Here is a 24,641-nt window from a genome sequence, read left to right as displayed (position 1 = left end):
AGCTGGGGCCCATGGCCACCCCCTTAGTCTGTAGGAAGTGGAAGGAGTCAAAAGAGAAGTTGTTGAGGGTGAGGATGAGTTCGGCTAGGCGGATGAGGGTGTCGGTGGAGGGGGACTGGTCGGGCCTGCGGGACAGGAAGAAGCGGAGGGCCTCGAGGCCATCTCCATGCGGAATGCAGGTGTACAGGGACTGGACGTCCATGGTGAATATGAGGTGTTGGGGGCCAGGGAATTGGAAGTTCTGGAGGAGGCGGAGGGTGTGGGGGACTGACTGATCTTATCCCATCCAATTTTGCTGAGCCCTGCAAGAACACTTCGGGATTAGTGGAAACTGTAAAATATTTTGCTTTTTGATTTACTACTATAGTAATAAATGCGTTTTGGTTAAGTATTCAGGCCAAAAACCAAAGTGGACATTGTCAGACAAGAATGATTTGAAACACTCAAATATATTTTAAACTATGTACGTGAAACTATTTTCTATTTAGATGAAATGAAAATCTAAATACACACAGATTAGAGACTGTTGTTATTCATACTTCTGCTGATTTGTCACACACGGGAGATAGTCAGCTTGCCTGATCTGATGAATAGTGGGGACTGAGGGTTTGTTCTCTTGTGGCCTCAGCCATTGCCCAATACTAATTTAGATGGAAAAAATAACCTTAGTGAGAGCTGGTAAACAACTGGTCAGATTTTGGGAATGCTAATTCTAAGAAAGAGACTTCTTGCCACTCTTAAGCAGAGCTAACATCAAAACAGCTACTACTGCTCAGGCTGAATAACAGATTATGTTTCTACATCTTAGCCATGGAAGCAGAGCCATTATATTTGTCAACGGTTATTAGTATATACACTAGGTATGGATGGTTATCCATACTTATGGATAATGTAAATAAGGAGACTTTTAGCAGGGCTTCAAAAGTACATTGTCCAACATTTACTTTTTCAAGTTGCATCCACTTAAAACTCCAATATGGGCAGTATAAGCAAAATCACCGATGGCTCTAAAGAATATTATGCTCACTGTTCTTGGCAATTTTCAGTGTGAAACTCAATTTCCTTCTACCGCTTGCTTGAGCTCTACCCTTAGAAAGCTGCTTGAAAAAGGAGGCATGCTAATTCCCTAAAATACAGTATGAATGTGCTTATAGGAACTTTCATATTCTAAACACGTAAAATGTTTCTTCTTACACCTGAGTGAGCATCTCACATTGTTTGATTGATTTGACCATTCTGCCTATGTTTACCTTAGCATGAAATTCTTCCAAGTTGAGAGGGGTTGTTAGGCCAGCCCTCAAAAATCTTCAATCCCAATGGAAAATGTTCAGAATTGTGTGTTTCTTAATAAGGAAGTGGGAATTATTCCTGCATTTGTCCCATGGTCTTATAAAAGCAAATTTTGCATCTTAATGTGAAAAATAGGCTAGCTTTGTCATCATTCAAATGAATGACACCTGACTTTTTTCTTAAAAATTGCTATTCAAAACAAGGTTGTTTAAACAGCAACCATTCTCGCTACCTCAGCTGAAAGTAATCTTACTATGCTTATAGTTCTAAAGTCAAGAGGTGCAAACCAGGTAAGACAAAACATTTAAGATAATAAAGTGTGAAGCTGGATGAACACAGCAGGCTAAACAGCATCTCAGGAGCACAAAAGCTTTTGTGCTCCTGAGATGCTGCTTGGCCTGCTGTGTTCATCCAACTTCATATTTTATTATCTTGGATTCTCCAGCATCTGCAGTTCCCATTATCTCTAAGACAAACATTTACACCTATTTTCCATATTTCCTGGAGCAGGAAGCTCACCTGAAATACAGGAACACACAACAGGATGAGTAAGCCATTCAGCTCTTCAAGCCTGTTCTGCCATTCAATATGATCACAGCTGATCATCCAGCTCAGTGCTCCATTCCTGCTTTCTCCCATGCTGTTTTAGCCCTTCAGGTTCTCAGAAAGATATTAACTGCTTCTTGAAAATATTCAATGTTTTGGTCTCAACTACTTTTGTGGCAAAGACATCTTTCCATTTGTATCATCAATAGCTCCAGGTGAAGTGCCAGAAGACTGGAGGTTGGCTAATTTTGTGCTACTAAGAAAGTTGGTAAGGAAAAGCCAAGGAAGTACAGACTAGTGAATCTGACATTGGAGGCGGGCAAATTGTTGGAGAGAATCTTGAGGGAGAGGATGTACATGTATTTGGAAAGGCAGGGACTGATTAGTCGCTTTGTGCATGGGAAATTGTGCCTTACTAAGTTGACTGAGTTTTTTGAAGTAACAAACAAGATTGAAGAGGGCAAAGCAGCAGATGCAATGTACATGGACTTCAGTAATGAGTTCGACAAAGTTCCTCATGGTGCATTGGTTAGATCACATGAAATATAGGGAGAACTAGCTATATGGATATAGAACAGGCTCAAAAAAGGTAGAAGACAGAGTGGTAGGTTGCCTTATAGACTGGAGGTCTGTGACCAGTTGTATGCCACAAGGATTGGAGCTGGGCCCAATGCTTTTTGTCATTATAATGACAATGATTTGGATATGAACATTGCAGGTATGGGTAATAAGATTGTAGAAGCCAAAATTGGAGGTGTAGTGGACAGTGAAGAAAGTTCCCTCCAAGTACAATGGGAACTTAATCACTTGGGCCAATGGGTGGCAGATGGAGTTTAATTTAGCAAAATGTACACCTCACATTTATGAAAGGCAAATCAGGTCAGGAATTATGCACTTCATGGTAATGTCCTGGGGAGTGTTGGCGAACAGAGGCCTTGGATTGCAGGTTCATTGTTCCCCAAAAGTAGAGTCACAGGTAGACAGGATTGTGAATTGGTGAGTGCATTGTGTTTAGGAGTTGGGAGGTCATGTTACAGTTGAACAGAACATTGGTTCAACCAGTTTTGGAGTATTGCATGCAATTCTGGTCTCCCTGCTAAAGGAAGGATGTTGTGTAACTTGCAAGGGTTCGGCAAAGATTTACAAGGATGTTGCCTCAAACCCTTGAGGGTTTGAACTATAGGGAGAGGCTGGATCTATTTTACCTGGAGGCTGATGGGTGACCTAAGAGAGGTTTATGGAGAAGTAGTAATGGGAACAAAGAAATGGCAGAGGGACTGATTAAGTACTTTGTCAATCTTCATAGTGAAAAGCACGAATAACATCCCAAAAGTTCAGGAGCGTCAGGGGACTAAGGTGAATATGGTGGCCATCACCAAAGAGAAGGTACAAGAAAAACCAGAAGGACTGATGGTGGATAAATACTCCTGGACCAGATGGACTACACCTAGAGTTCTGAAAGAGATAGTGTGGGCATTAGTGGTGATCTTCCAGGAAATCACTGGAGAAAGGGCCTACAGGACTGGAGAATCACTAACGTAACTACCATTCAAAAATGGAATGAGGCAAAAGATGGGAAATATCAGGTTGATTAGCCTGACCTCAGTCATTAGTAAGATTGAGTCCATTTTGAAGGATGAGATTTCTGAATACTTGCAAGTACATGGTAAAATAGGGCAAGTCAGCACGGTTTCATCAAGGGGAGGTCATGCCTGACAAACATGCTAGAATTCTTAGAGGAAGTAATGAGCAAGTTAGACCAAGGAGAGCCAATGGATGTCATCTAGCTGGACTTAAAGAAGGCCTTTGACAAGGTGCCACACAGGAGGCTGCTAAGTTTAGGGTCCATTGTGTTAGAGGCAAGGCTCTAGCATGGATAGAGGATTGGCTGTCTGGCAGAAAGCAGACAGTGGGAATAAAAGGGTCCTTTTCAGGATGGCAGACGGTGACTAGTGGTGTTCTACAAGGGTCAGTGTTGGGTCTACAACTTTTCACTTTACACATTAAATGGTCTAGATGAAGGAACTGAGGACATTCTGGCTAAAGTTTGCAGATGACAAAATAGGTGGACTGACAGGTAGTATTGAGAACGCAGGGAGGGCGCAGAAAGATCGACAGGTTAGGCCTGTAGGCCAAAAAAATACAATACACAATGTGAGTAAGTGCAAGGTCAAACACTGGTAGTGAGAATAGAGGCATTGGCTATTTCATAAACGGGGTGAAAATTCAGAAATCTGAAGTACAAACCGACCTGGGAGTTCTAGTCCAGGATTCTCAAGGTTAACTTGCAGGTTGAGTGGGCAGTTAGGAAAGCAGATACAATATTGGCATTTATTTCAAGGGTACTAGAATATAAGAGCAGGGATATACTTCTGAGGCTTTAAAAGCTTTGGTCAGACCACATTTAGAATATTGTGAACAATTTTGGCCCCATACTTCAGGGAGGATGTACTGGCCCTGGAGCAGATCTAGGAGGTTCACAAAAATGATCCCAGGAATGAAAGGCTTAACATATGGGGAATGTTTGAGGACTGAGTTCACACTTAAATGGAATTTAGAAGGATGACAGGGAAAGTCAAATTGAAAGCGAATGCCAAACGGCCTGGACAGAGTGGGTGTTGGAAAGATGTTTCCAATAGCTAATTTCTGCTCTTCTGTCTAATGTCTTATAAAATCATGAGGGACATGAATAGGGTATTGGGTTCACAGACACTTCTAATGGAGGGATCCAAAACTAGAAGACACGTTAGAGGTGAGAAGGGAAAGATTTAAAAGGGACCTAAGGGGCAACATCTTCCACAGAGTGTGTAACATACAGAACAAGCTGCTATAGGAAGTGGAGGAGGCTGGTACGATTACAACATTTAGAAAGCATCTGGATACATACATGATTAAGAAGGGTTTAAGAGGGAAGTGGGCTAAATGTTGTTAGATGGGACTAACTTAAAAAGGATCTGGTCAACATGGATGAATTGTATAGAAGGGTCTGTTCATCTCTATTCTAAGTGGCCTACCTCTTACACTGTGACAACTGAGTCCAGACTCCCCGGTTGGTCATCAGGAACATCCTTCCTGTGTTTGTGTAGTTTGTCTAGTCCTGTTGGAACTTGTAGGTTTGAGATAGCCCCAACCATTCTTGTAAACTCCAGTGAATACAGTCCTAACCAATTCAGGTTTTCTTCCCAAGTCATTCTGGCCATTCCAGGAATCAGTGTGGTAAACTGTATTACACTCCCTCCATACTAAGAATACCCTTCCTCAGATAAGGGGGCCAAAGCTGTACAAAATACTCCAAGTGTAGTCTCACAAACACCCTGTTCGATTGCAGCAAGACCTCACTGCTCCTGTGGATTGATTGGTTGGACCAAAAGTAGAGTTTATATGCTATATGATTCCATGATGGCACCCATACCTTGTCATTTTTAAATTGGCTGCAGTATCTGATGCTTACTTTCAGTGACTGGTGTACAAAGACACCCAGGGTCTTGTTGCACTTCCACTTTTCCCCATCGATCTCTATTTTCTCATATCTTTCTGGTTTTGCTATCAAAGTGGATGAACTCATTTATCCGCTATGCATTTACCCAGTCAACTCGACTAAAATCACCCTGAAGTATTTCTGCATCCTCCTCATTGTTCAACTTCCCACCCTACTCAGTTTTTTGTAGTCTATAAATATGGGAATGTTTGTTAGTTCCCTGACCTAAATCATTAATATTACGAATAGTTGGAAACCAAAACGCTGATCTGTGGTACACCACTACCTATCAGTCAAAATGACCCTTTTATTCCTACACTTTGTTACCTGTCTGCCAACCAGTTCTCTATTCACATCAGTGCACCACTCTCAATCCCACACACATTAAATAGAGATTATAGCTTCATGAGCATCACAGCATCAAACATGACGAACCATGAGCCTGTCCTGCTTTTACATCTGCCAGATTTATATCAACCAGCCTGTCCGGCAGAGGATCATAGAATCCCTAGTGTGGAGATGGGCCAAATGGCCCATCAAGTCCACAGAGACTCACACCCCGACCCTATCCCCGTAATCCTGCATTCCCCACGGCTAATCTGTTTAACCTACAAATCTGCAGACACAATGGGCAACTTAACTTGACCAACCCAACTAACCCGCACATCTTTGGACCACGGGAGGAACCTGGAGGAAAACAACACAGGCACAGGAAGAACGTGCAAACTCCACACAGACAAGCGCCGGAGGCGGGCAGTGCTAACCACTGAGCCACCATGCTGGCCACTATGAATGCACCTCAGTGGTCCAGGCCCGAAATGGGACACTAATCCTGAGTTTTCAGCTTAAAGCGTGGCCAAGCATGCAGCAACCATTAGGCCACACTGTCTAAATTAAAAAAAAACCAAATGCTAGGTCCAAGCCTGCTGCATGTAGATTAAACATCTGCTGTCTGCAATTGCCTTAATGAACCTCAACAAGTTTTAGATGCATAGAATATGATGCTGTCTAGGGAAGTCAGAATCAGTTCAACAGCAGATGGATATTATCTTTTAAAGTCAAAAACTAAACCATCCTTTTGGTTGTTACAGTTACTTAAACCACTTAAGTCAACAGCAAGTTCCTTTCACCAGCCAGAATATTCTCTATTCTTGGCTGGAACATGATGCTGCTCAGTTGTTACTTTCAAGTAATTACGTACACAGTTGTGATATAACTGAACACACCCCTCAATTTCAGGGAGGATCACCTCAAACACTAAATCATCCCTTCAAATCATGTGACATCTGTCATTTGAGAGGGATGTGGGAAATACAGCCTCAGTTTTGGGGAGGTCAGATGAGAATCTCTACTGCACTTGTTTTGATGGCTGAACAAACAGATTTGCAAAAAGTAAAGTCCATGACCAACTAAAGTTACCCCAAACTAGTGGTGCAGGAAGATCCCTACTAATGCCTTGTTTGCAGAACAATATTGGCTGCAAAAGATTCAAAGACATCATTATTTTGGTGAACCGCTTCCCTCAATTGGAGAGATATTTGCAATTATCAGCTGGAGTTTCTCCACTTACCATGATTGATAAAGGACTTTCACGCCCTTTTAAAATCCTTGAATCAGAGCTTTGGAGGTCTTAGTCTCTTGTTCGAGGCAACCTCCTCATATAGCATACACTTGGAAACAAGGGGCTCCTGTAGCCCTGCGGCAGTGTCCCTACCTCTGGGGTAGAATCCCAGGTTCAAGTCCCATCTGCTCTAGACGAATTTCATAACAGACTGATTAAAATAACTTCCTTTGGGAACATGCCCATCTTCTATTCTACACATACACCCTGCTATTCTACCTAGGACTGTAGGGTGCCACGGAGGAGGCAGCAAATAGAGTTGACATTGCAGGTCTGGTGACCCTTCCTCACATTGTATGTGTGTATTGCATTATTAGTCTAGATTAATGTTTAGCAATGAAAACTCAACATCATTTAAAAACAGCACCTTGGGCAAATTGGGAAAACAAGTTCATTTTGGTGTTGGAGCAAGGTACTCTAGGAAAGGGATTCTTTTTTAAACTGAAACACCAAGGTGTGGAGCTGGAGGAACACAGCAGGCCAGGCAGCAGAAAAGCTGGTGTTTCAGGTTGGGACCTTCTTCAGAGGGTCCAAGCCCAAAACATCAGCTTTCCTGCTCCGTTTCTCCAGCTCCACACCTTTGTATCTTGGACTCTAGCATCGGCAGTTCTTACTATCTCTTTTTAGACTAAACTTGCTTTAAAACAACTGAGAGAATGAGTGAATAAAGGAAAACAGTAATTTCATCCCTCATCTCCCAGAAGCTTTTCAGATATCTTGTTTAGAACCCACAAATTGGGGAATCTCACCTTAGTTATGGGTGTATCAGAATCACACATCACCTGAGGCATATTATCACCATGTAGCAAATCACTGATGCAGCTGCACAGAGTCACTTAAATACATTGACTTTCATGTGCGAGAACTTTCATCTAAGCCTAATGCTGTCTTTGTCATATCCTTCATCTTTGTAAATAGATTCTCATTTCCACATCCTGTACCTACAATCGCTTGATTACTGTTAACTTTAGTCACCAATTCAAGGAGTGTTGATGGTTTCAGTTTTTATATCAGCCCTTAATCTTGGAAGAGAATTCCCTATCCCGAGTACATTTAAACTGGAATCTACATTCCTCGTTCTTGGCTCACTCAAAATAAATTTACATTTGTCTTCTCAATTTTAAAATAATTCTAGCACAATGTCTTGCAATTAGTTGGCTTAATGAAAGAAGCCTGAGCTTTTCCAAGTCTATTGTCACATTGACATTTCCTCACACAGGCAATTACCAAATGGTGTGTGTCAGGCCCCCCACCCTCAAAAGCCTTATTATTCTTCCCAACTTGTGGAACCTCATACTTCAAGGGGGAGGCACTGGCATAGTGATATTATTGCTGGGCTGTTAATCCAGAAACCTGGCTAATGTTCTGGGAACCCGGGTTTGAAAGGCCCCACAGCACATGGGGGAATTTGAATTAAAAACAAAAATCCGAGTTAAGAGGCTAATGATGACCATTGCCAATTGTTGGAAACACCCATCTGGTTCACTAATATCCTTTTGGGGAAAGAAACTGCCATCCTTAGCTGGTCTGGCCTACATTTGACTCTAGGTCCACAGCAATGTGGTTGCCTGAGCTCTGGGAAATTAGAGATGGACAATAAATGCTGCCTAGGCAGCAACATCCTCATCCTGTGAATGAACAAGTTTTAAAAGAGCTACACATACTGAGATAGGGCTTCCTAAAGTGGGGTCAAGGACCCAAGTGGAGATGGAATTTTGGGGTTGCCAGCTCACCAGCAGCAATGGCCAGAGTGAACATTGCAGAGTTATAAAGAACAGGCAGTCTGGGTCTAACTGGCCACTGCTCTCTTTTCTCAAAGGAGAGGTCAAAACAATTTATGCCCTGAAATGGTTTGATTCAGGGTTTACAGACAGCATTGTCAGGTCCCATTCAGGCTTTATAATGGAAGCTGAAAGCCCCTTGGCTCCTGTATTCAAAAATCTAAAACATCCATTAGCTCATTTTATACTGCCTTAATCTCAACGTTGCCTTTAAAGTCCTGCGAACCTGCAACTCCCAAATTCCCATGTTCTTGGAGAGCATTCCATGTTCCAAGAACTCCCCATTGTTTTTTAAAAAAAAACTACTCACCTTTTCTTCAGTGCTTGTGAAATCTTAAAAAAAAAACTTGTGTCACCCAGTTAGAGTTTTGTTACCCGCTTACCGAAGTATACCTCAAATTTAAAAGTTAGGAATGGCGATAAAAGGCAAGATAAATAAAGGCTCCAAAGCCGAGATTGACAGACTCGGGTGGGAGAGACAAAAAGAGAGCTGCCAACAGGAATTGGTTGAATGATAGGATGAGTACTGGTGCGATGTGAATTGAGAAAGGAGGGTGAGAAAGGCCAAGGTGACCTTAGGGTGGGATGAACGGCATGTTCTTACGAATTGGAGGGAGCTTTCAGACAGGAGGTTTACTTGGCGATGAGTACGGTATGTGCTTTAGGTAACATATCAATCAATATGTTGATGTTTATTCTACTCCCCCAACTTAACTGCGCTTTTTAAGTAGTGCAAGGAACAACATTCAATAGCATTTAGAACATCTGACTTCAAGATAGGGATTGAAGCACACGTATGAAATCATTGAAACTACGTATAAATCAAACACTCGGTTTAAAGTCTCCTGTGCGAAGTCGGAGGAGGACTGTTTGAACTGGTTTCAGTACTTAAAATGAAACAAGCTTGTCGCTCTGTAATTTATTATTTCTATTTGCTATTCTTCAGCGTTTCAAACAAAAAGGCACCATTGATGTAAGAGAGCAAGCTAATAAGTAGCAAGTGAATGCAAGGAGATACTAATCGAATTTCGCGTTCAAAAGCAAAACGCGTTACATTTCAGATGAATTGAATTCACTATTCTTTAGGTTCTGACTTTTTTTTAAAACAAAAAGGGGCAGAACCTTCTTTTCGAACGCACTGATTGTCAGATCTCACATATTGCCCACGTTCGCTGCATTGCACTTCGACGAAGAAAGATAGATTGCTGCTTTCGGACTGTATTTACCTCTAATCCCGTTTCACATTCCTAGTTATAAAATTTAGGAATCAGTTTGCTTCTCTCTCCACTTCACACACGTTAAATTCCCGCTGAACCCTACCTCCCGGTGCGGGTCCGAAACACACAACGTAACAACCTACACATAAACTCGACTTCCTTAAACGATTTATCAGTGGAAAATATTACTTACTCTTAAAAAGGAACGGGATCCAGAATCTTAAATTTTAGAAGAAAAACAGTCGTCAAATCCGAGATAGTGAGTACTTAACAGTTTGGGCCATGCTCAACCGTGAAGTAGATCCTTCACTGTGTGATATCCGCATGCGAAAGTGCAATTTCCCGCTTGGCACCATCTCCACTCATTAACTGTTTAATATTACCTTATCTAAAGGCTCCCAGCGGAAGTAATTTGCTGCGTACGTCAGAAGGCATTGCTCTCTTCCATTGCTCCATCACACCATCTGGTCGCTTGAAATTTCGGAATCTAATTTTTAAGATGTCAATAATTAATCATTGTACTTAATTATTAAATATCAAGGAAGCTATGATTAGTCAGTTCTGCAATTTATATTATTGAATCATAAGCCAGGGTCAATGTCCTAGCTGAAGCGTACGCTCTCAACCGAAACATCACATGCTCGTCTTACAGATAATCCTTGCCCCTCCGAAAGAGGGGGAGAGTATCACTTGTATTCTAATAACTTTTATAAGGAAGTGTAGCAACATTTTCTTAAATCAGGGGTAGGCTCACCGCTATAGCTCACCCGTGGAGATCCCTGTTTTCTGAGAGACTCAATGACTACAGTTAGTTATATCTCAATCGAATCAAAGCATTAAAAAAAAAATCAGCTCAGTTAGTATCACTCTCGCCTCAGGAGGTCATTCAGCTTTCACATTAACATTAACAAAAACAAAAAAAAAGCAGCAGTGAGATAAATAGGAGACAAACAAAAAGGGTGTATCGGATAAGATGCTGCTCTGACCACCGCCAGTTCAGTTGGCTGTAGAAAGTAATAATAGCAATGCTAGAATGCAGGCTTTTAACAACAATCTCCCATTAAATGTCGATTTGTGAGTTATAGATTTCAGGTGTGCCAATAAAGTATTTCTTTGCTTGAGGCAGAATGTTTTCCTTTGGGAAGGATAATTTTTAGTTGTTGGTAGTTATAGAAGCTTTAGACTGATGACTCTTTGGAAAAGATAAAGTACAATTTATAAAAGAGCAGAGTTCCGAAAGATATAAAAATCAGAAAAAAGTTACTGTATTACAACAGTTCCTTCTCATTTACTACAGAAAGGTAATTCATTTTGTAATTACTAAGATCAACAAAGGGCCATAGGTCACAGGCTGGTTCCAGATAATTAGTCTCAGCAATGTAGTCCACTGTAGATAGAAAAGATAGCAGATCCAATCCACCAGCAACTGAAACAGTTCACTTTTCATCAAATATTTTTATCCGAATTGCCATGGAGAGGCAAGAAGCAAACACCACTCAGTCCCTCAAACATGTGAAATCTAAATTGCAACTGTATTTGATCCTCATTCTTTGACACCATTATCCAACAAAAACTTTCCGGCTTAATGGTGAATACTTCAATTGCATTCACACATCTTTTAGGAAAAAGTGATTTCTGATGTTACTTCTAATGTATTAGTTCTAATGTTAAGATATTGCTTCAATTTTCTGGATTCTTACATCAAGAGGAAATAGTTTATAACAGATCTACCCTCTCAATTCTTCCTATAATTTCGAAGATTTTGTTCAGATGATCTCTCAACTCTTCTGAACTCAAGGGACCAGAAATTAAACTTATAAAAGAATGAGATAATTTAGACAGCCATTAGGATTTCCTGGTGCAGATTGAAATTCTGGCTGACCATACTTCTTTAAGCACACCAAAAAGTGAGTTTCCAGGTGCAAGGACATAGCTGAGGTATTAAATATATTTTTGCATCAGTCTTTGCTAAGAAAACATGATGCCCAAACCACAGAAACAGTGGAGGAAATTCAATTACTGTAAGGGTTTAAATTATATTCCCTACAGTGTGGAAACAGGCCCTTCGGCCCAACAAGTCCACACTGCCCCTTGCAGCATCCCACCCAGACCCATCCCTCTCTAACCCACACACACCCCCCTGAACACTATGGGCAATTTAGCATGGCCAATCCACCTAGTCAGCACATCTTTGGACTGTGGGAGGAAACCGGAGCACCCAGAGGAAACCCACACAGACACGGGGAGAATGTGCAAACTCCACACAGACAGTTACCTGAGGCTGGAATTGAACCCGGGTACCTGGTGCTGAGGCTGCAGTGCTTGATAAGGAGAAGGAAACGAATAAGATATCAGAAATTAAACACATTAATACCAGGTAAGATCCATCCAAAGATACTGAAAGGAAACAGGAGGCGAAATTGCCAGGTCACCTGCTATAATTATTCAGTCTTCTCTGACTTGTGATTCATTTTGGAAAGTTGAATTTTAATGCAGAATATAGGGTTAATGGTAGGATTCTTGGCAGTGTGGAAGAACAGAGGGATTTTGGGCTCCACGTCCATAGATCAGGTCCAAAGTTGCCACCCAAATTGATAGGGTTGTTAAGAAGGCACATAGTCTGTTGGCTTTCATTGGCAAGGGTATTGAGTTTAAGAGCCGTGAGGTTATGCTGCTGCTCTATAAAACCCTGGTTAGACCACACTACGAATAATGTATTCAGTTCTGGTCACCTCATTAAAGGAAGGATGTGGAAGCTTTAGAGAAGGTGTAGAGGAGATTTACCAGAATGCTGCCTGGACTGGAGGGCAGTTCTTATGAGGAAAGATTAAGGGAGCTAGGGCTTTTCTCATTGGACCGAAGCATGAGAGGTGACTTGATAGATAGAGGTGTACAAGATAATGAGAAGCATAGATAGAGTGGATAGCCAGAGACTTTTTCCCAGGATGGAAATGACTATCATAAGGGGGCATAACTTTAAGGTGAGTGGAGGAAGGTATAGGGGAGATATCAGAGGTAGTTTCTTCACACAGAGTGGTGGGTACATGGAATGCACTGTGAGCGGTGGTAGTAGAGTCAGATACTTAAGGGATGTTTAAGCGACTCTTGGATGGGCACATGGATCATAGTAAAATGTAGGGTGTGCAGGTTAGTTTGATCTTAGAGTGGGATAATAGGTTGGCACAACATTGTGGGCCGAAGGGACGGTATTATGCTGTACTGTTCTACGTTCTGGAAGACTCAATAGAGCAAAAGCAGATCAGTCAGTTTAATTTCGATGGCGGGGAAACATTTAAAAAGTGATTCACAGAGAATTAGAGGTCACATGGACAATTGAGCTCTAATTAAGGATAGCCAGCATGGATTTCTTAAGCTGATTTCGTAAACACAATTTTCCCTTGAGTTTTTTTTGAAGGAAGAAAGGAAAGGAAGAAAAATTAGCCAAAAACTCCCTCTGTTATTCGAGGCGGGGGGGTGGGTGGAAAAAGGGAAAATCTCCATGATTAACTATTTGGAACTTTTGGTTATAAGTGCATATGATATTGTATTCCTACATCAGGGATTTCACACGCAGTTTATCGGTTGAAGGTTACTTATTGGTCATGGATGAAGATGCAGTATCCAAATTCAGTTATGGTGAACAGTTTGCTTAAAATCAGAACTGTTGTAATTTTATGACCTCTGGTTGACAACTATTGCTATATTATCTTCAAGAAAAGGGGCAAAAAAACTGCTTGTACCAACAATGAATCATAATTATTAATTTATCTTCCATCAAAAATAAATCTTGTAGGGGAAATATGTAATAAGACTTACAATAAGGAAAAAGCTGAACATTCTTCCTAACACTTGAGGTGATATAGAAAAAATTCAAACAGCAGGACAACGTTATTCTACATCATTCAACACTAATATTTCACAAATAACATTTCAAGGGTCCCAAATGAATAGCAGGCAAAAGTATTCTATCGTATCTATGATCTTGTACACCCACGTTTACTGCTTTAATCTTATATAACAGTTTATAACAGTATGTCTTAGTCCCAAACATCATCAGCTACATGATCGATAACCTCTCCCCAACGTAAGGTCAGCAGTATAAATGGTCAAGGATGATTCAGTACCATTCATAACTCCTCAGATAATGAAGCAGTCCACGCCCATGTGTAGCAAGACTTGGATTACATTCAGGTTAGGGCTGTGAAATGACGACAATAATTCTGAAACATTCTGTGCGGTTTTATGTAAAGATAAAGAGAAATTCTTTCTGTCTTAGGAAAGTCAATAAATCAGTGGTTAGTATTGAAAGACAGAAATAAGCAGTGCATGTTAATTTACCTGTCTTTTAGTCTTGACGCCCATTGATTAACAAAACTAGATGTGTCAACATAAAAATGTAATGAATTGATAAGCAAATTTAAAGAGTGCTAATTCATTGCACTTTGATTTTAGAGCAGGTTGCTTCAATTGAAGTGACTCTTCAACATTTTTGTGACACTTCTGAATACAACACATTAAAAGTAAAAGTTACTTCCAAAATTCATAATGGTTCCGATATGTCATGAAGTTGAAAATGATTTATTTTTCATTTCAAATGTTTTCCTTACATTTATTTTCCTGTTTGCTCTTTCCCTTTACAGTTTCCTTTCCCTTTCCACCTTTTGTCTTCCAACACTTACATTTTGTTATTTATGTGCTACTTTCAGCTCCTGTGTTTTTGTGTCGAAAGAAGTGTAAGAATTGGAAAATAGTACTTCTGGCAAATAAGCAGCTTAGTCTTTGCTGCAAACCAACTTTACCATTATGTTGAGAAAGTAAATCTTTTGTAGAAAGGTAACTATAAATATATACATCAAGAATTGCATCAAGCATTATGAGACAGGTTTTTATGAAGTTGGGACTCCATGGACCTTTAAAAATGGTAACTAGGACCCATCTCCAGCCCCCACTTCTGACAGTTTTGGTTGTTAGGGGAAAGGAGGAAGGAAACCTGAACACAACAGGGCTCTTTGTTTGTTTGAACTCAGCAATACGTTAAATCTCATTTTGAACAGTCCAAAGATCTCAAATTGTAATGAACTGAGGGAATTGATGCACACTTTCTAGGTGAATTGACGAGGTCTGTATAACTGTCATGATCAAGTGTTTTTTTTGGAAGCCTGGCTGTTTTGGTATTTTCTACTCAAGCAGTTCAGAGATGCTACTACACGACTCTGGAGCAGGCGGACATAAATATTGGCCTTCTAGTTCAGAAATAGGGGTGTTCTGGCACAGCAGCAATGTCCCTAAGGTAACATCGATTTTTCTGGCTGTTTCGAGCTGAGCACCTTCGAGTGTGTAAAGTGAACGTGATAATTACTCCAACGACTGAAACAGCAATTTGGCTCCTTCTTAAAAAAAATCCATAAGTACTCTTACACACAACTGAATGGTTTTGTTTTACACGTCACCAAATCACCTGTGGCTTTTTTTTTTCATCCTATTAACCATCACGAGTAAATCACCCTTGTTTTCCAATTAATTTCTATGCAAAGCCCATTAAGAGCAATACAAACCATCAAGTTTTGAGAAGATTTGTAGCTCAGGTTGAGATTCTGGATGTGAGTTTGCTCGCTGAGCTGGAAGGTTCGTTTTCAGACGTTTTGTCACCATTCTAGGTAACATCATCAGTGAGCCTCCGACGAAGCGCTGGGTAACCCAAGGAAACCTAACCAGATAAATAGAAAGCGGGACATAACACCAGCGCTTCGTCGGAGGCTCACTGATGATGTTACCTAGAATGGTGACAAAATGCCTGAAAAACGAACCTTCCAGCTCAGCGAGCAAACTCACATCCACAACCATCAATTTCAGGGATTGAAATTAGCCAAGCTGTTTAACTGCTTTTTGTCCCATTGCCAACAGCCTGGCTGTATTTTTTATTAACCTATTTTCTAATGTTTTTACACACTTTTGGAACCGGTGGGACTTGAACCTTGGGCCTCCTGACTCCAAGGTAAGGATACTACCACTGTGCCACAAAGCTCTGGGAAAATCTCAGATCAAAGCCAGCCTGGTTGTTCAAACTTAAAAAGATAAATAGATTATAGCAACAAGTTTAAAAAGAGACTCTGCTTAGCTGTTCAGATTGATAGACAAAGATTAGAAAGTGAAGTCTGGTCTTATAGTTTCAGCAGAACTCTTCGTTGCATTGTCCCAAGGGTTTGCATTATGAATGATTAGCTGCATTTCAAAAACTATAGTTAACTAAGCGGGCTGTTTGAGTTCAGTTTGACCAACAACATGAATAGTATGTTAAAGGAGTCGCTGTCTTTGATAGGTGATCTGAATAAAAGTTTGTTTTTATAAGATATTAACAACAATTTGAGGAAATCTGAAACATATTAAATTGATTTTATGATTTTTTTTAGAATTGAGTACTTAGGACTAAAAGTTTTATAAGCTTGTTAGAAGTCTATCATTTTTCACTCCACATAGCTTCTGAAGTCTACCATAGTGGTAACTTGGTGAATGGCTGTGAAAGGGATGAGGGGCAACTGTCTGAAAAATCTGTGAAAGCAAACTGAATAGTGATTTTGGAATGTAAATCAAAAACTTAAGTATTTTTGAATTATTAAATTAGATCACTAAGTGACCTATTAAAATAACTGATATTTAATTATTGTTGAGGGCTTTTAAAATTGATCCACATTTCTTATATAAACACAATAAAAATTACAAATAGGATGGAAACTAAGGTAAAATTTCCATAAATTGTAATAAATCAATTCAATTCAATAAGCTTAGCTACTCCATCTGCAAAACTAGTGAAGGAAAGTGCATTATTTGACAAGTTAAGTACAAACACAATGGAAATGCACTAGCAGTTGTCAGTGAGCAAATCAATATAAATTAATTAGAATGCACAACTGTTTTGGATTATCACAGCAGCTGCATTTGAGCAGGATAAATGATTACTTTCAATAACATACATTATATTTTAAATAGAAGAGCAGAGATTTCAGAAGCTATATTGACGCTTATTGTTATATAATTTTCACATAAATGTTAACCTAGAGTTAAGTCACTACTACAATCTATTACGCTTCTGTATAAGCATGAGATGTTTGTTGGAGTTGGGACTGTTACAAGTCTAGTTACTGAAGGCCAATATCCAAACATTAGAAATGCTCAGCAGTACCATGAAAGGATAACAAGCCAGGCCAGCGAGCTTTCTCATATTTTAAACTATCAATTCTTTCAGTAGGAAAGCCCCATGATGACAGAGTGTTCAGATACAGCTGCAGGAAGGCTTTGTCTTTCATTTCAAAGACAACATCTTTGACACAGCAGATCACGTGCAAATGGTTTCCTTTTATTGTCTCAGACTCAGATCTTGCTGACCCAGTGAACAAAGGCAAGGATTAATGCTTGCAGGACAGAAAAGGAACTGTTACCAAATATCATTTGTGAACAATTATGATGAGAGTGAAGAGTTATGTATTAAGTCACAAAAATTAATTTGACCAGAAATGTCCCTAATTTTAGAACAGATATAAATTTTGCAATCCAAAGTGGTGGGCTGAAATTCCAATCATCTCACTCAACCTGGGAACAGGGCAAAGAAAAGTGAGGGTACAGCCATGAAGCAATGACTTGAAATACTCACTAGACAACTCACACAGCACAATTCAACTCAGTTGCCTTAGCTAGGAAAAGAAATGCAAAATTGATCTATCAGTTGGTCCAAGAGGACTGAAATCTTTAACTGATCATTTATACAGAGGCTGATACTCTGTATAAGCTTTTCCTGCTGAGCTCGGTCTTGGAATGGTGGACAGAATCAGCCAATCATGATTATGATCAGTCTACCCACTGATGAAAATTATATGTGAACCTGTGAAGGTAGAATCCTAGAGGACTGTACGATGTTCCAGGTCATTTTCATGCTGTGTCCCTGTGATAACACAATGCAACCCATTCAGCTTTTTAAAGGATGTGATTATTATTTAAAGCAGTCAGTTTTTCTAGCTAGTAACAATGCAAAAACAGGCATTGGATTGTTTACCTTACACTTCAGGTCTGAAGAAAGCACCCTCTGTGTCCTCCACCTTGACAGCAGCAGAAGAAACATGAACACTTAAAAAACAGAACTCTCCACACACAAGGCAAGCAGGAAAATATGGACTGGGGCAATCTGGCATATGCTACTCTGCCAATGATTGCTATTGTTCTGGCAGTGTCCAAAGCAGCCAGCAAATGAAGGCAATGGGCGGGATTAGCACAAACAGAAAATAAGTACTTTCTATAAAACTCCTGTGTTTTCAAGCCAAAAGTTAAAGCATATTTTAAGCAAGTCAGGTCTGGACGCTGTAAATCTTAATGAAAGGAAATCCTCGTCTCTTGACAGTTGTTGGGGTGCTAAGTGAAATGAGTTTTGAGTCTCTCAAATTCTCATTTAGGAAATAATATTCTATATTAAAATAAATTTTAAGTTTTATTTTATGAAAAGCACAATGACGGCTGGTGTGAGTATTTTAGAACTTTCAAACTGATGCAACAAAAGTCAGCTTCTTCCCTCTGCAATTAATAAACATTATTTCAGCCTATGTCGAGGTAGCAACATGTGAGAAAGTGGACAATTGCTTTTGTCAATAAAACTAAGTGATCACAATTTTAAAAACTTTCTATGACCAGATTTTATTTTTTTTGTCAAAATTACAGTTTCCATATCACATGTCAAATATAATGCAAACACTTAATAATTGAATAGGAATGAAATACAGTGACTATTTCAAACATATGCACATGTTACTGTTGCTGCACTTTCAGAGCAATAATCTTTCATTCATTACCACAGGAATATGATGAAAAGCAAAACTATCCTCAAAAAAATTACAAAATAAATAAACTTACATAAAAGACTGAATTTAAGACTTTTCCAAAACTGAAGTACCAGTTGTGAAAGCATAATAAAGAATAAAAGAAAAATTACCCTTAATTACATTTCTGAAATCATTGCAAAGAATTCAGTTAGTTATATAACATGAAAAGTTCATGCTGAGTATGGAAAATACAATCCTTCTGTTGTGCAGTATATTTCACTTGATTTTATAACTCCAATGTTATAGATAATGAGGTGAGGACGATCATTACAGGAAGTTGGTCACATCATGAAGAATTCAGCAGGTGATTCCTGAGGAAAAATCTATTGTCATTTCCTGTATGACTGGCTGCCTACAAAAAGGAACAAACAAGTTGAATTTAGATGTGAACAGCTGAACTCTGTTGTCTAGAAATCTGGCTTAATAAACACATTATTTTGAGACAGCAAGTATGTGAATCTTTCAAAGCAGACATAAATGTGATTTGAAAGGATTGAGAAAAGTTGAGATATGTAAATCACCCACAGAGGGGACATTTGTTGGGTGCTAGTGTCCCAAACCTGTAACACATGGGTAAGAATTCCATTGCAGACTACATAATGGTAAAGGCAAAAAAAAAGGTGTGCTATAACCATAGGGATTAGCATTATTTCAGGCCCTTTGATAAGATTTGTTCATTCCATAGTAGCCAACATCAGCTACAATCTGACTGCAAAGTAACAACACATGAGATAAGATGTATATCAGGATATGACATGATGAGGTATATCTGGGTAAAGTGTCACATGTACATTTCTAATAAGGACTTTTCTGAATGCAGAGATGGAAGAAACAAAGCAGGGCACTTCCTGACACAGATCTACTCCCAATTGCCACCCAGCTCCTTCTATGACCAATCAGTAAACCAAATGCTCTAATTTGCACCCAACTTCCATGACCATACACAGGGACAGAAAGTAACTGCACTATAATTGATCTTACATTTTTAGAGGGCAGAGAAAAGTGGTGGTGCAAATTCCTAAAATGATATAATTCATTACAGAGCAAAAGATAATCATGTGGTCTTTTGTGCCTGCACTAAGTCTCCAGAGCAGCAAATTACCCAATGCTATCCCTCTGCCTTCTCCCCTTAACCCTGCACCTTCTTTATTAAATAATAATATACATCATCAAACCTCGACAACATCCTGACTAAACGCGATTGCTTCTTATTTATCAAATATTTGGCTGAAGACAGTGCATGTCTTACAATGAACTCCCTATGCCTCAGTGCAGCACTATCATGTGTCACAGGCTATAAAAAACATGCAAGACAGTTCTGAGAACCATCACCACACACCCCAGATTTTGTGCCAAAACTTAAAAGATCCAAATGTTGAGGGCACCTACTTCAGCAGCCAGCAGTTACCCCATAACTCTAAGCAGCTGTCAGTGGAAACAGCACACATTTGCTCCCTTGTTCCTTCAAAGCAACTTTTGCGAATCCCCAATCCTGACTGATGCATGGTCTTGAAACATGTTTGTGCTGGGTGCAGGCATGTTTGGGATTTCCATCTCAATCACAGTCCAAGTTCTATCAATGGCAATTTGATTCACAATAGTTATAAAAGGCTGATCACTTTGTGAATGGGTTTAATAAATTAATAATTACTGATTTTTAAAAAATAATTTATGAGATGAGAGTGTTGCTAGCAAGGTGACCATCTGTTGAATACATTTAATTGTCTTTGAATCCACTCAAATCACCTGCAGTCCATGTGGTGAAGACACACTCTTCAAGTAGGAAGTTCCACAATTTTGACCCAGCAACGAAGAAGCAGCGATATATTTCTAAGGACCTTTGAGGTATGGTGTTCCCATGCACCCATACTCCAAAGTGTTAAATGTCATGACAATGATGCTATCATAGAAGCCATATAGAGTCATTGCAGTACATACCGTTGATAGTTCATATTGCATTATTTCTGTCTTTAGTCAAATTATTTTGCATAGTAATCAATCTTAAGTAAGTAAAGTAGGTGAGAAGATGCACAACAGGCCACTGCAATGTCTTTGGAGTTTTGGTTCACCGTTTGCTATTTGAAAATTATTTTGCTCAATAAGACGAATTAAACTATATTTAATGATCTCTCATTGAAGTTATGCATGCTGTTGGAGTCTTAGATCCTTTTCACATGGAATCACAATCTTCAACTGAGCTCATTAATTAAGCCTGTAGATCAAATACTGTTGATGTGCTCTAGTTCCTGCTTAAGTTTTGAATCTGCAATATTTTGACTCATTGTCATGAATGCTGTTAATTGAACCGAGCTGAAACTGCTACAAAAGTTGCAGAAGTAATAAATATTGAAAAAAACAGCATTCACAAAACATAAGTTGACTCACAGCTTTCAGAACAACAATGGTTTTCCCCAGAGAATAACATGATGAGGCTATTAAATAAAAATGTTGACTGCTGCTGAGGAATAAAAATTAGTTGATAACCAAACTACTCAAAACAGCCTTTTTGCAATTCAAAATATTTCAGTAAAGTTTCCAGTTTAGAAAACAAAGCATAGCCATTCAAAAAAGTAGCAAAAATCTACTAATGCTCTTTGAAACGCGTGTTCCAACCATATTGTACATTTTCTGTAGTGCTACATTTCCTTCACCACACTTTGATTTGCCAATGAAAGCAATAAGCAGGAAACAGCAATGCCTTATAAAAGGGGAGAAAAGACACGAGGAGCACACATTGTCAAAGTCAATAGTTCATGGTGCAAAATTACAGAATTTGAAATTTGGCAATAAGTAGCATCAGATATTATGTTGTTTGCAGTTAAAGTGCATCTGACACAATAGCAGGAAAAACTATTGGAATTATTTACTTGTTAAGCTTGTTTCTGTGTATTTTCAGATGGTAATTTATCAAATCACTTTGCAGTAAAATTGGAAACCTTATATTAAAAAAAATCCACGATGTATTTAGGGTATTCTAAACATAAATACTGCAGAGAGAGAACAGTACTTGCTTCGTCTGCAGCACTCACCAACAACAACTGGGAATCAGATGACTGGTCTTACCAAAGAAATCCACATCCCATGAAAGAATTTATAAAAAATATTTCCACAGGCAAAACAAATTAGACTCCACATATAACCCAAATGAGATCAAGGGCAGAATTTTACACTTCCTTCAGGGTTGTTGGCATGAAGACAAATCTGGACCATGCTCACTGCCTGTCTGCTTGCTCCTATGAATATTTTATCCATGGTGGGAGGAAAACAGTGAATTACCCATTTGCTTGTGAGGCAATTGAGGTTCTTTATCAGCACTGCCTCACATCATCTAGTACAAGAAAGATCAACTTTGTGGGCTGGGTGGGGTGGCTTTTAGTCAAGAATGCTGCGGCCAATAGAGGCCATTCCTCCTCCCTTCCAATCAAGATATCTCAGAACCCTCCTTGTGCAATTTCATTCATTGGGTCCTTCCAGCCTGAACCTAGCGTATCCCTGGACTTATTTTCAAGCCTGATTCCAAGCTGCTCATTTTTGGGGACTGCCTACCACCTGCAGGGGCCACTTACCATGTAACTGGCCAGCAGTTATATCAGTGATGAGACTTTCTCTCTGATGGGCAGAAGGCGAACCGCAAGACAATAAAATGTTAGACCCATTTCCAGTATACAATTAATCCCCAAAGATAGACGGAAACATTTATCGAATGGATAACCATATTGCAAAATGACAGAAGTGCAGTAAAATCAATACCAACAAAAACAGAAGACCATTGATTTGAAATGAGCAAGAAAAATGCCTTGCATTTATACTGTTGTTTTCCTGGCAATGATTTGGGGATCCGGGTTTGAATCCTACTAATGATGATGACGAGGCCACTGCCATTTGTGGTGAAAGGAAGGAAACTGCCATCCTTAACTGGTCTGGCGTATATGAGGCAATAAATATCAGCCCAACTAGCAATACCCACTTCCCAAGAAAGAACGTTAGGGCAGCACAGTGGTTAGAACTGCTGCCTCACAGCACCAGGGACCCAGGTTTGATTCCAATCCCTGGCGACTGTCTGTGTGGAGATTGCGTATTCTCCTTGCTTGGGTTTCCTCCAGGCACTCCGGTTTTCTCCCAGTCCAAAGTTGTGCAGATTAGGTGGACTGACCATGTTAAATTGCCCATAGTATCCACAGATATGGAGACTAAGTGGATTAGCCATGAGAAATGCAGGGTTACAGGGCTAGAGCCGGGGGGGGGGGGCCTTTGGAGAGGCCGAATGGTTCTATGAACAGAGTCATTTCATATGTTATGTTGAGTACCCAGCTACCAAATTACTTTTTCATACTGCAACTAAGCAAGAAAAAGCAAACAGGAAAGTAAAACTTGTATCCAAGCACTAATGTCCTCCTGCTATAAGTTCGGATGTGCAGATAGGAAAGAAAGTAAGTGAACAATAGAGAAACTGAAGAGAGGGAAGAAGTTAAATGAGGAAAAATATAAAGCAGAGAATTAAAAAGCAAAGACAGAAGTTGGTGGCAAAATATGCAATATGTTTATCGAGCCTATCTGAATTTAGGTGGACTAATAAGACTGTTCAAACATCACATGTTTCAAAAATAAGCTGATAACTGTCTTTACCCAATGTGTCCTTTTTAATAGGTATCACTAGGTAGCTTTCAGGAATGAGAAACAAATGGATTTTTCCCCTTCTTAGGCCATTAACATTTCTATCCATCATGGTGCCCTAAATGCTACCACGTAGTAATGAGGAAACTTTGGCATGGGAGCCAGGGAGGCTCTATAGAAACTTAAGCTTCCTCCCTTCTCTTTATTACTCACTCTGTCTGCTTCTGTTAGAGGATCCTGCAGAACCTGGACGGCTTGTCTGTTGAGGACTGGACTGAGAAAACTGAGGGGCAATTGTTGGAGTCTTGATCTTTTGTGGACTGGCAGATACATCTGGAGTTCTAGGAATCTTGGGCTTACTGTCAAATGCAAGTTCATAATCATTTTGCCTAGAAGGGTAGAAACAAAAGAATAGATGAACAAAGTTAATCAACAACACATCTTCTTAACTTGCAAGGTTAAACTAATTCTGTCAACAATACCAGAAAATGTATTGATGCTGCTCCCCTTTTTTAGATAATAGAAAAAACAAACTTTAAACAATTAAGTACTGGAAAAAGACCATGATAAGATGTTATAATTTCAGAACAAAAATCAAAAGAATTGCGATGTTGTCAATCAGAAAGAAAAACAGAAATTGCTGGAAAAGCTCAGCAGGTCTGGCACCTTCTATGGAGAGAAATCAGAGTTTACATTTTGGGTTGAGTCACGCTTGCTTAGACAAACAAAAACTTGCTTGCAGTGCATGCTCATCAATGCTGAAGCTCTTATACTTTTCATGTTATGAAAGAACCCACCAGACAGTTTGTTCTTTTCTAAATTTTGTAAGAGATCACAGTTTTCCATTGGAACTACTAAATTAAATGGAAATTAGACTATTTTAACTGAAATATCAGGAGAGTTGTACAACTTAAAAATATCTAGCGCTGCATATTGTTGAGTGATGCAATAAGTGAGGAAGAATTCGAGACTGAGTGGGAATTCTCCCATAAACTGTGCGGCTTAATGCCTGCACAGTCACCCAGAGGTCCTGCCCACGTCAAATGGTGTGCTAATGCTGTTTACAGATCTCAGAGTTGCACGCACACACCTCAAAGAATTGGGGGAATGTAGCCGAACAATAGAAAGAAATTTCTGAGTTAAGGAAATTATGCTTAAGCTGAAGAATGATCCAGAATGGAGAAGAACTATAGATGACAGTGTGTCATCACTGCTATAGCCAGAAAGGCT

The 24,641-nt window shown here is 39.6% G+C and overlaps 2 protein-coding genes across 8 annotated transcripts in view; both read right to left on the bottom strand.

Moving 5' to 3' along the window:
* b3gnt7 (UDP-GlcNAc:betaGal beta-1,3-N-acetylglucosaminyltransferase 7) overlaps positions 1 to 18,025 on the bottom strand; it is a 37,379-nt gene extending 19,354 nt beyond the window's left edge. For 2 of the 3 annotated variants that reach the window (XM_048541546.2, XM_048541545.2), the window contains exon 1: positions 10,127 to 10,294. The gene's annotated coding sequence lies outside the window, so the exon portion shown is untranslated. Of the gene's footprint in view, positions 1 to 10,126; positions 10,295 to 10,316; positions 10,421 to 17,980 lie in introns of those variants that run through there. The other variant, XM_048541547.2, reaches the window with a different exon arrangement.
* A 585-nt stretch (positions 18,026 to 18,610) lies between these two features.
* Positions 18,611 to 24,641, bottom strand: part of LOC125457741 (lisH domain-containing protein ARMC9) — a 117,169-nt gene continuing 111,138 nt past the window's right edge. For all 5 annotated transcript variants that reach the window (XM_059651109.1, XM_059651108.1, XM_059651111.1 and 2 more), the window contains 2 exons: positions 23,625 to 23,800; positions 18,611 to 19,149 (listed from right to left, as the gene is read on the bottom strand). In XM_059651109.1, coding sequence (XP_059507092.1) covers positions 19,127 to 19,149; positions 23,625 to 23,800 — 199 coding nt within the window. In that variant the 3' untranslated portion in view covers positions 18,611 to 19,126. The remainder of the gene's footprint in view (positions 19,150 to 23,624; positions 23,801 to 24,641) is intronic.

Source organism: Stegostoma tigrinum, chromosome 14 (assembly GCF_030684315.1).
Source record: "Stegostoma tigrinum isolate sSteTig4 chromosome 14, sSteTig4.hap1, whole genome shotgun sequence".
Classification (NCBI taxonomy): Eukaryota; Metazoa; Chordata; class Chondrichthyes; order Orectolobiformes; family Stegostomatidae; genus Stegostoma; species Stegostoma tigrinum.
Note: the sequence above shows the minus strand (reverse complement) of the source record. Positions and strands in the feature narration are given on the sequence as shown.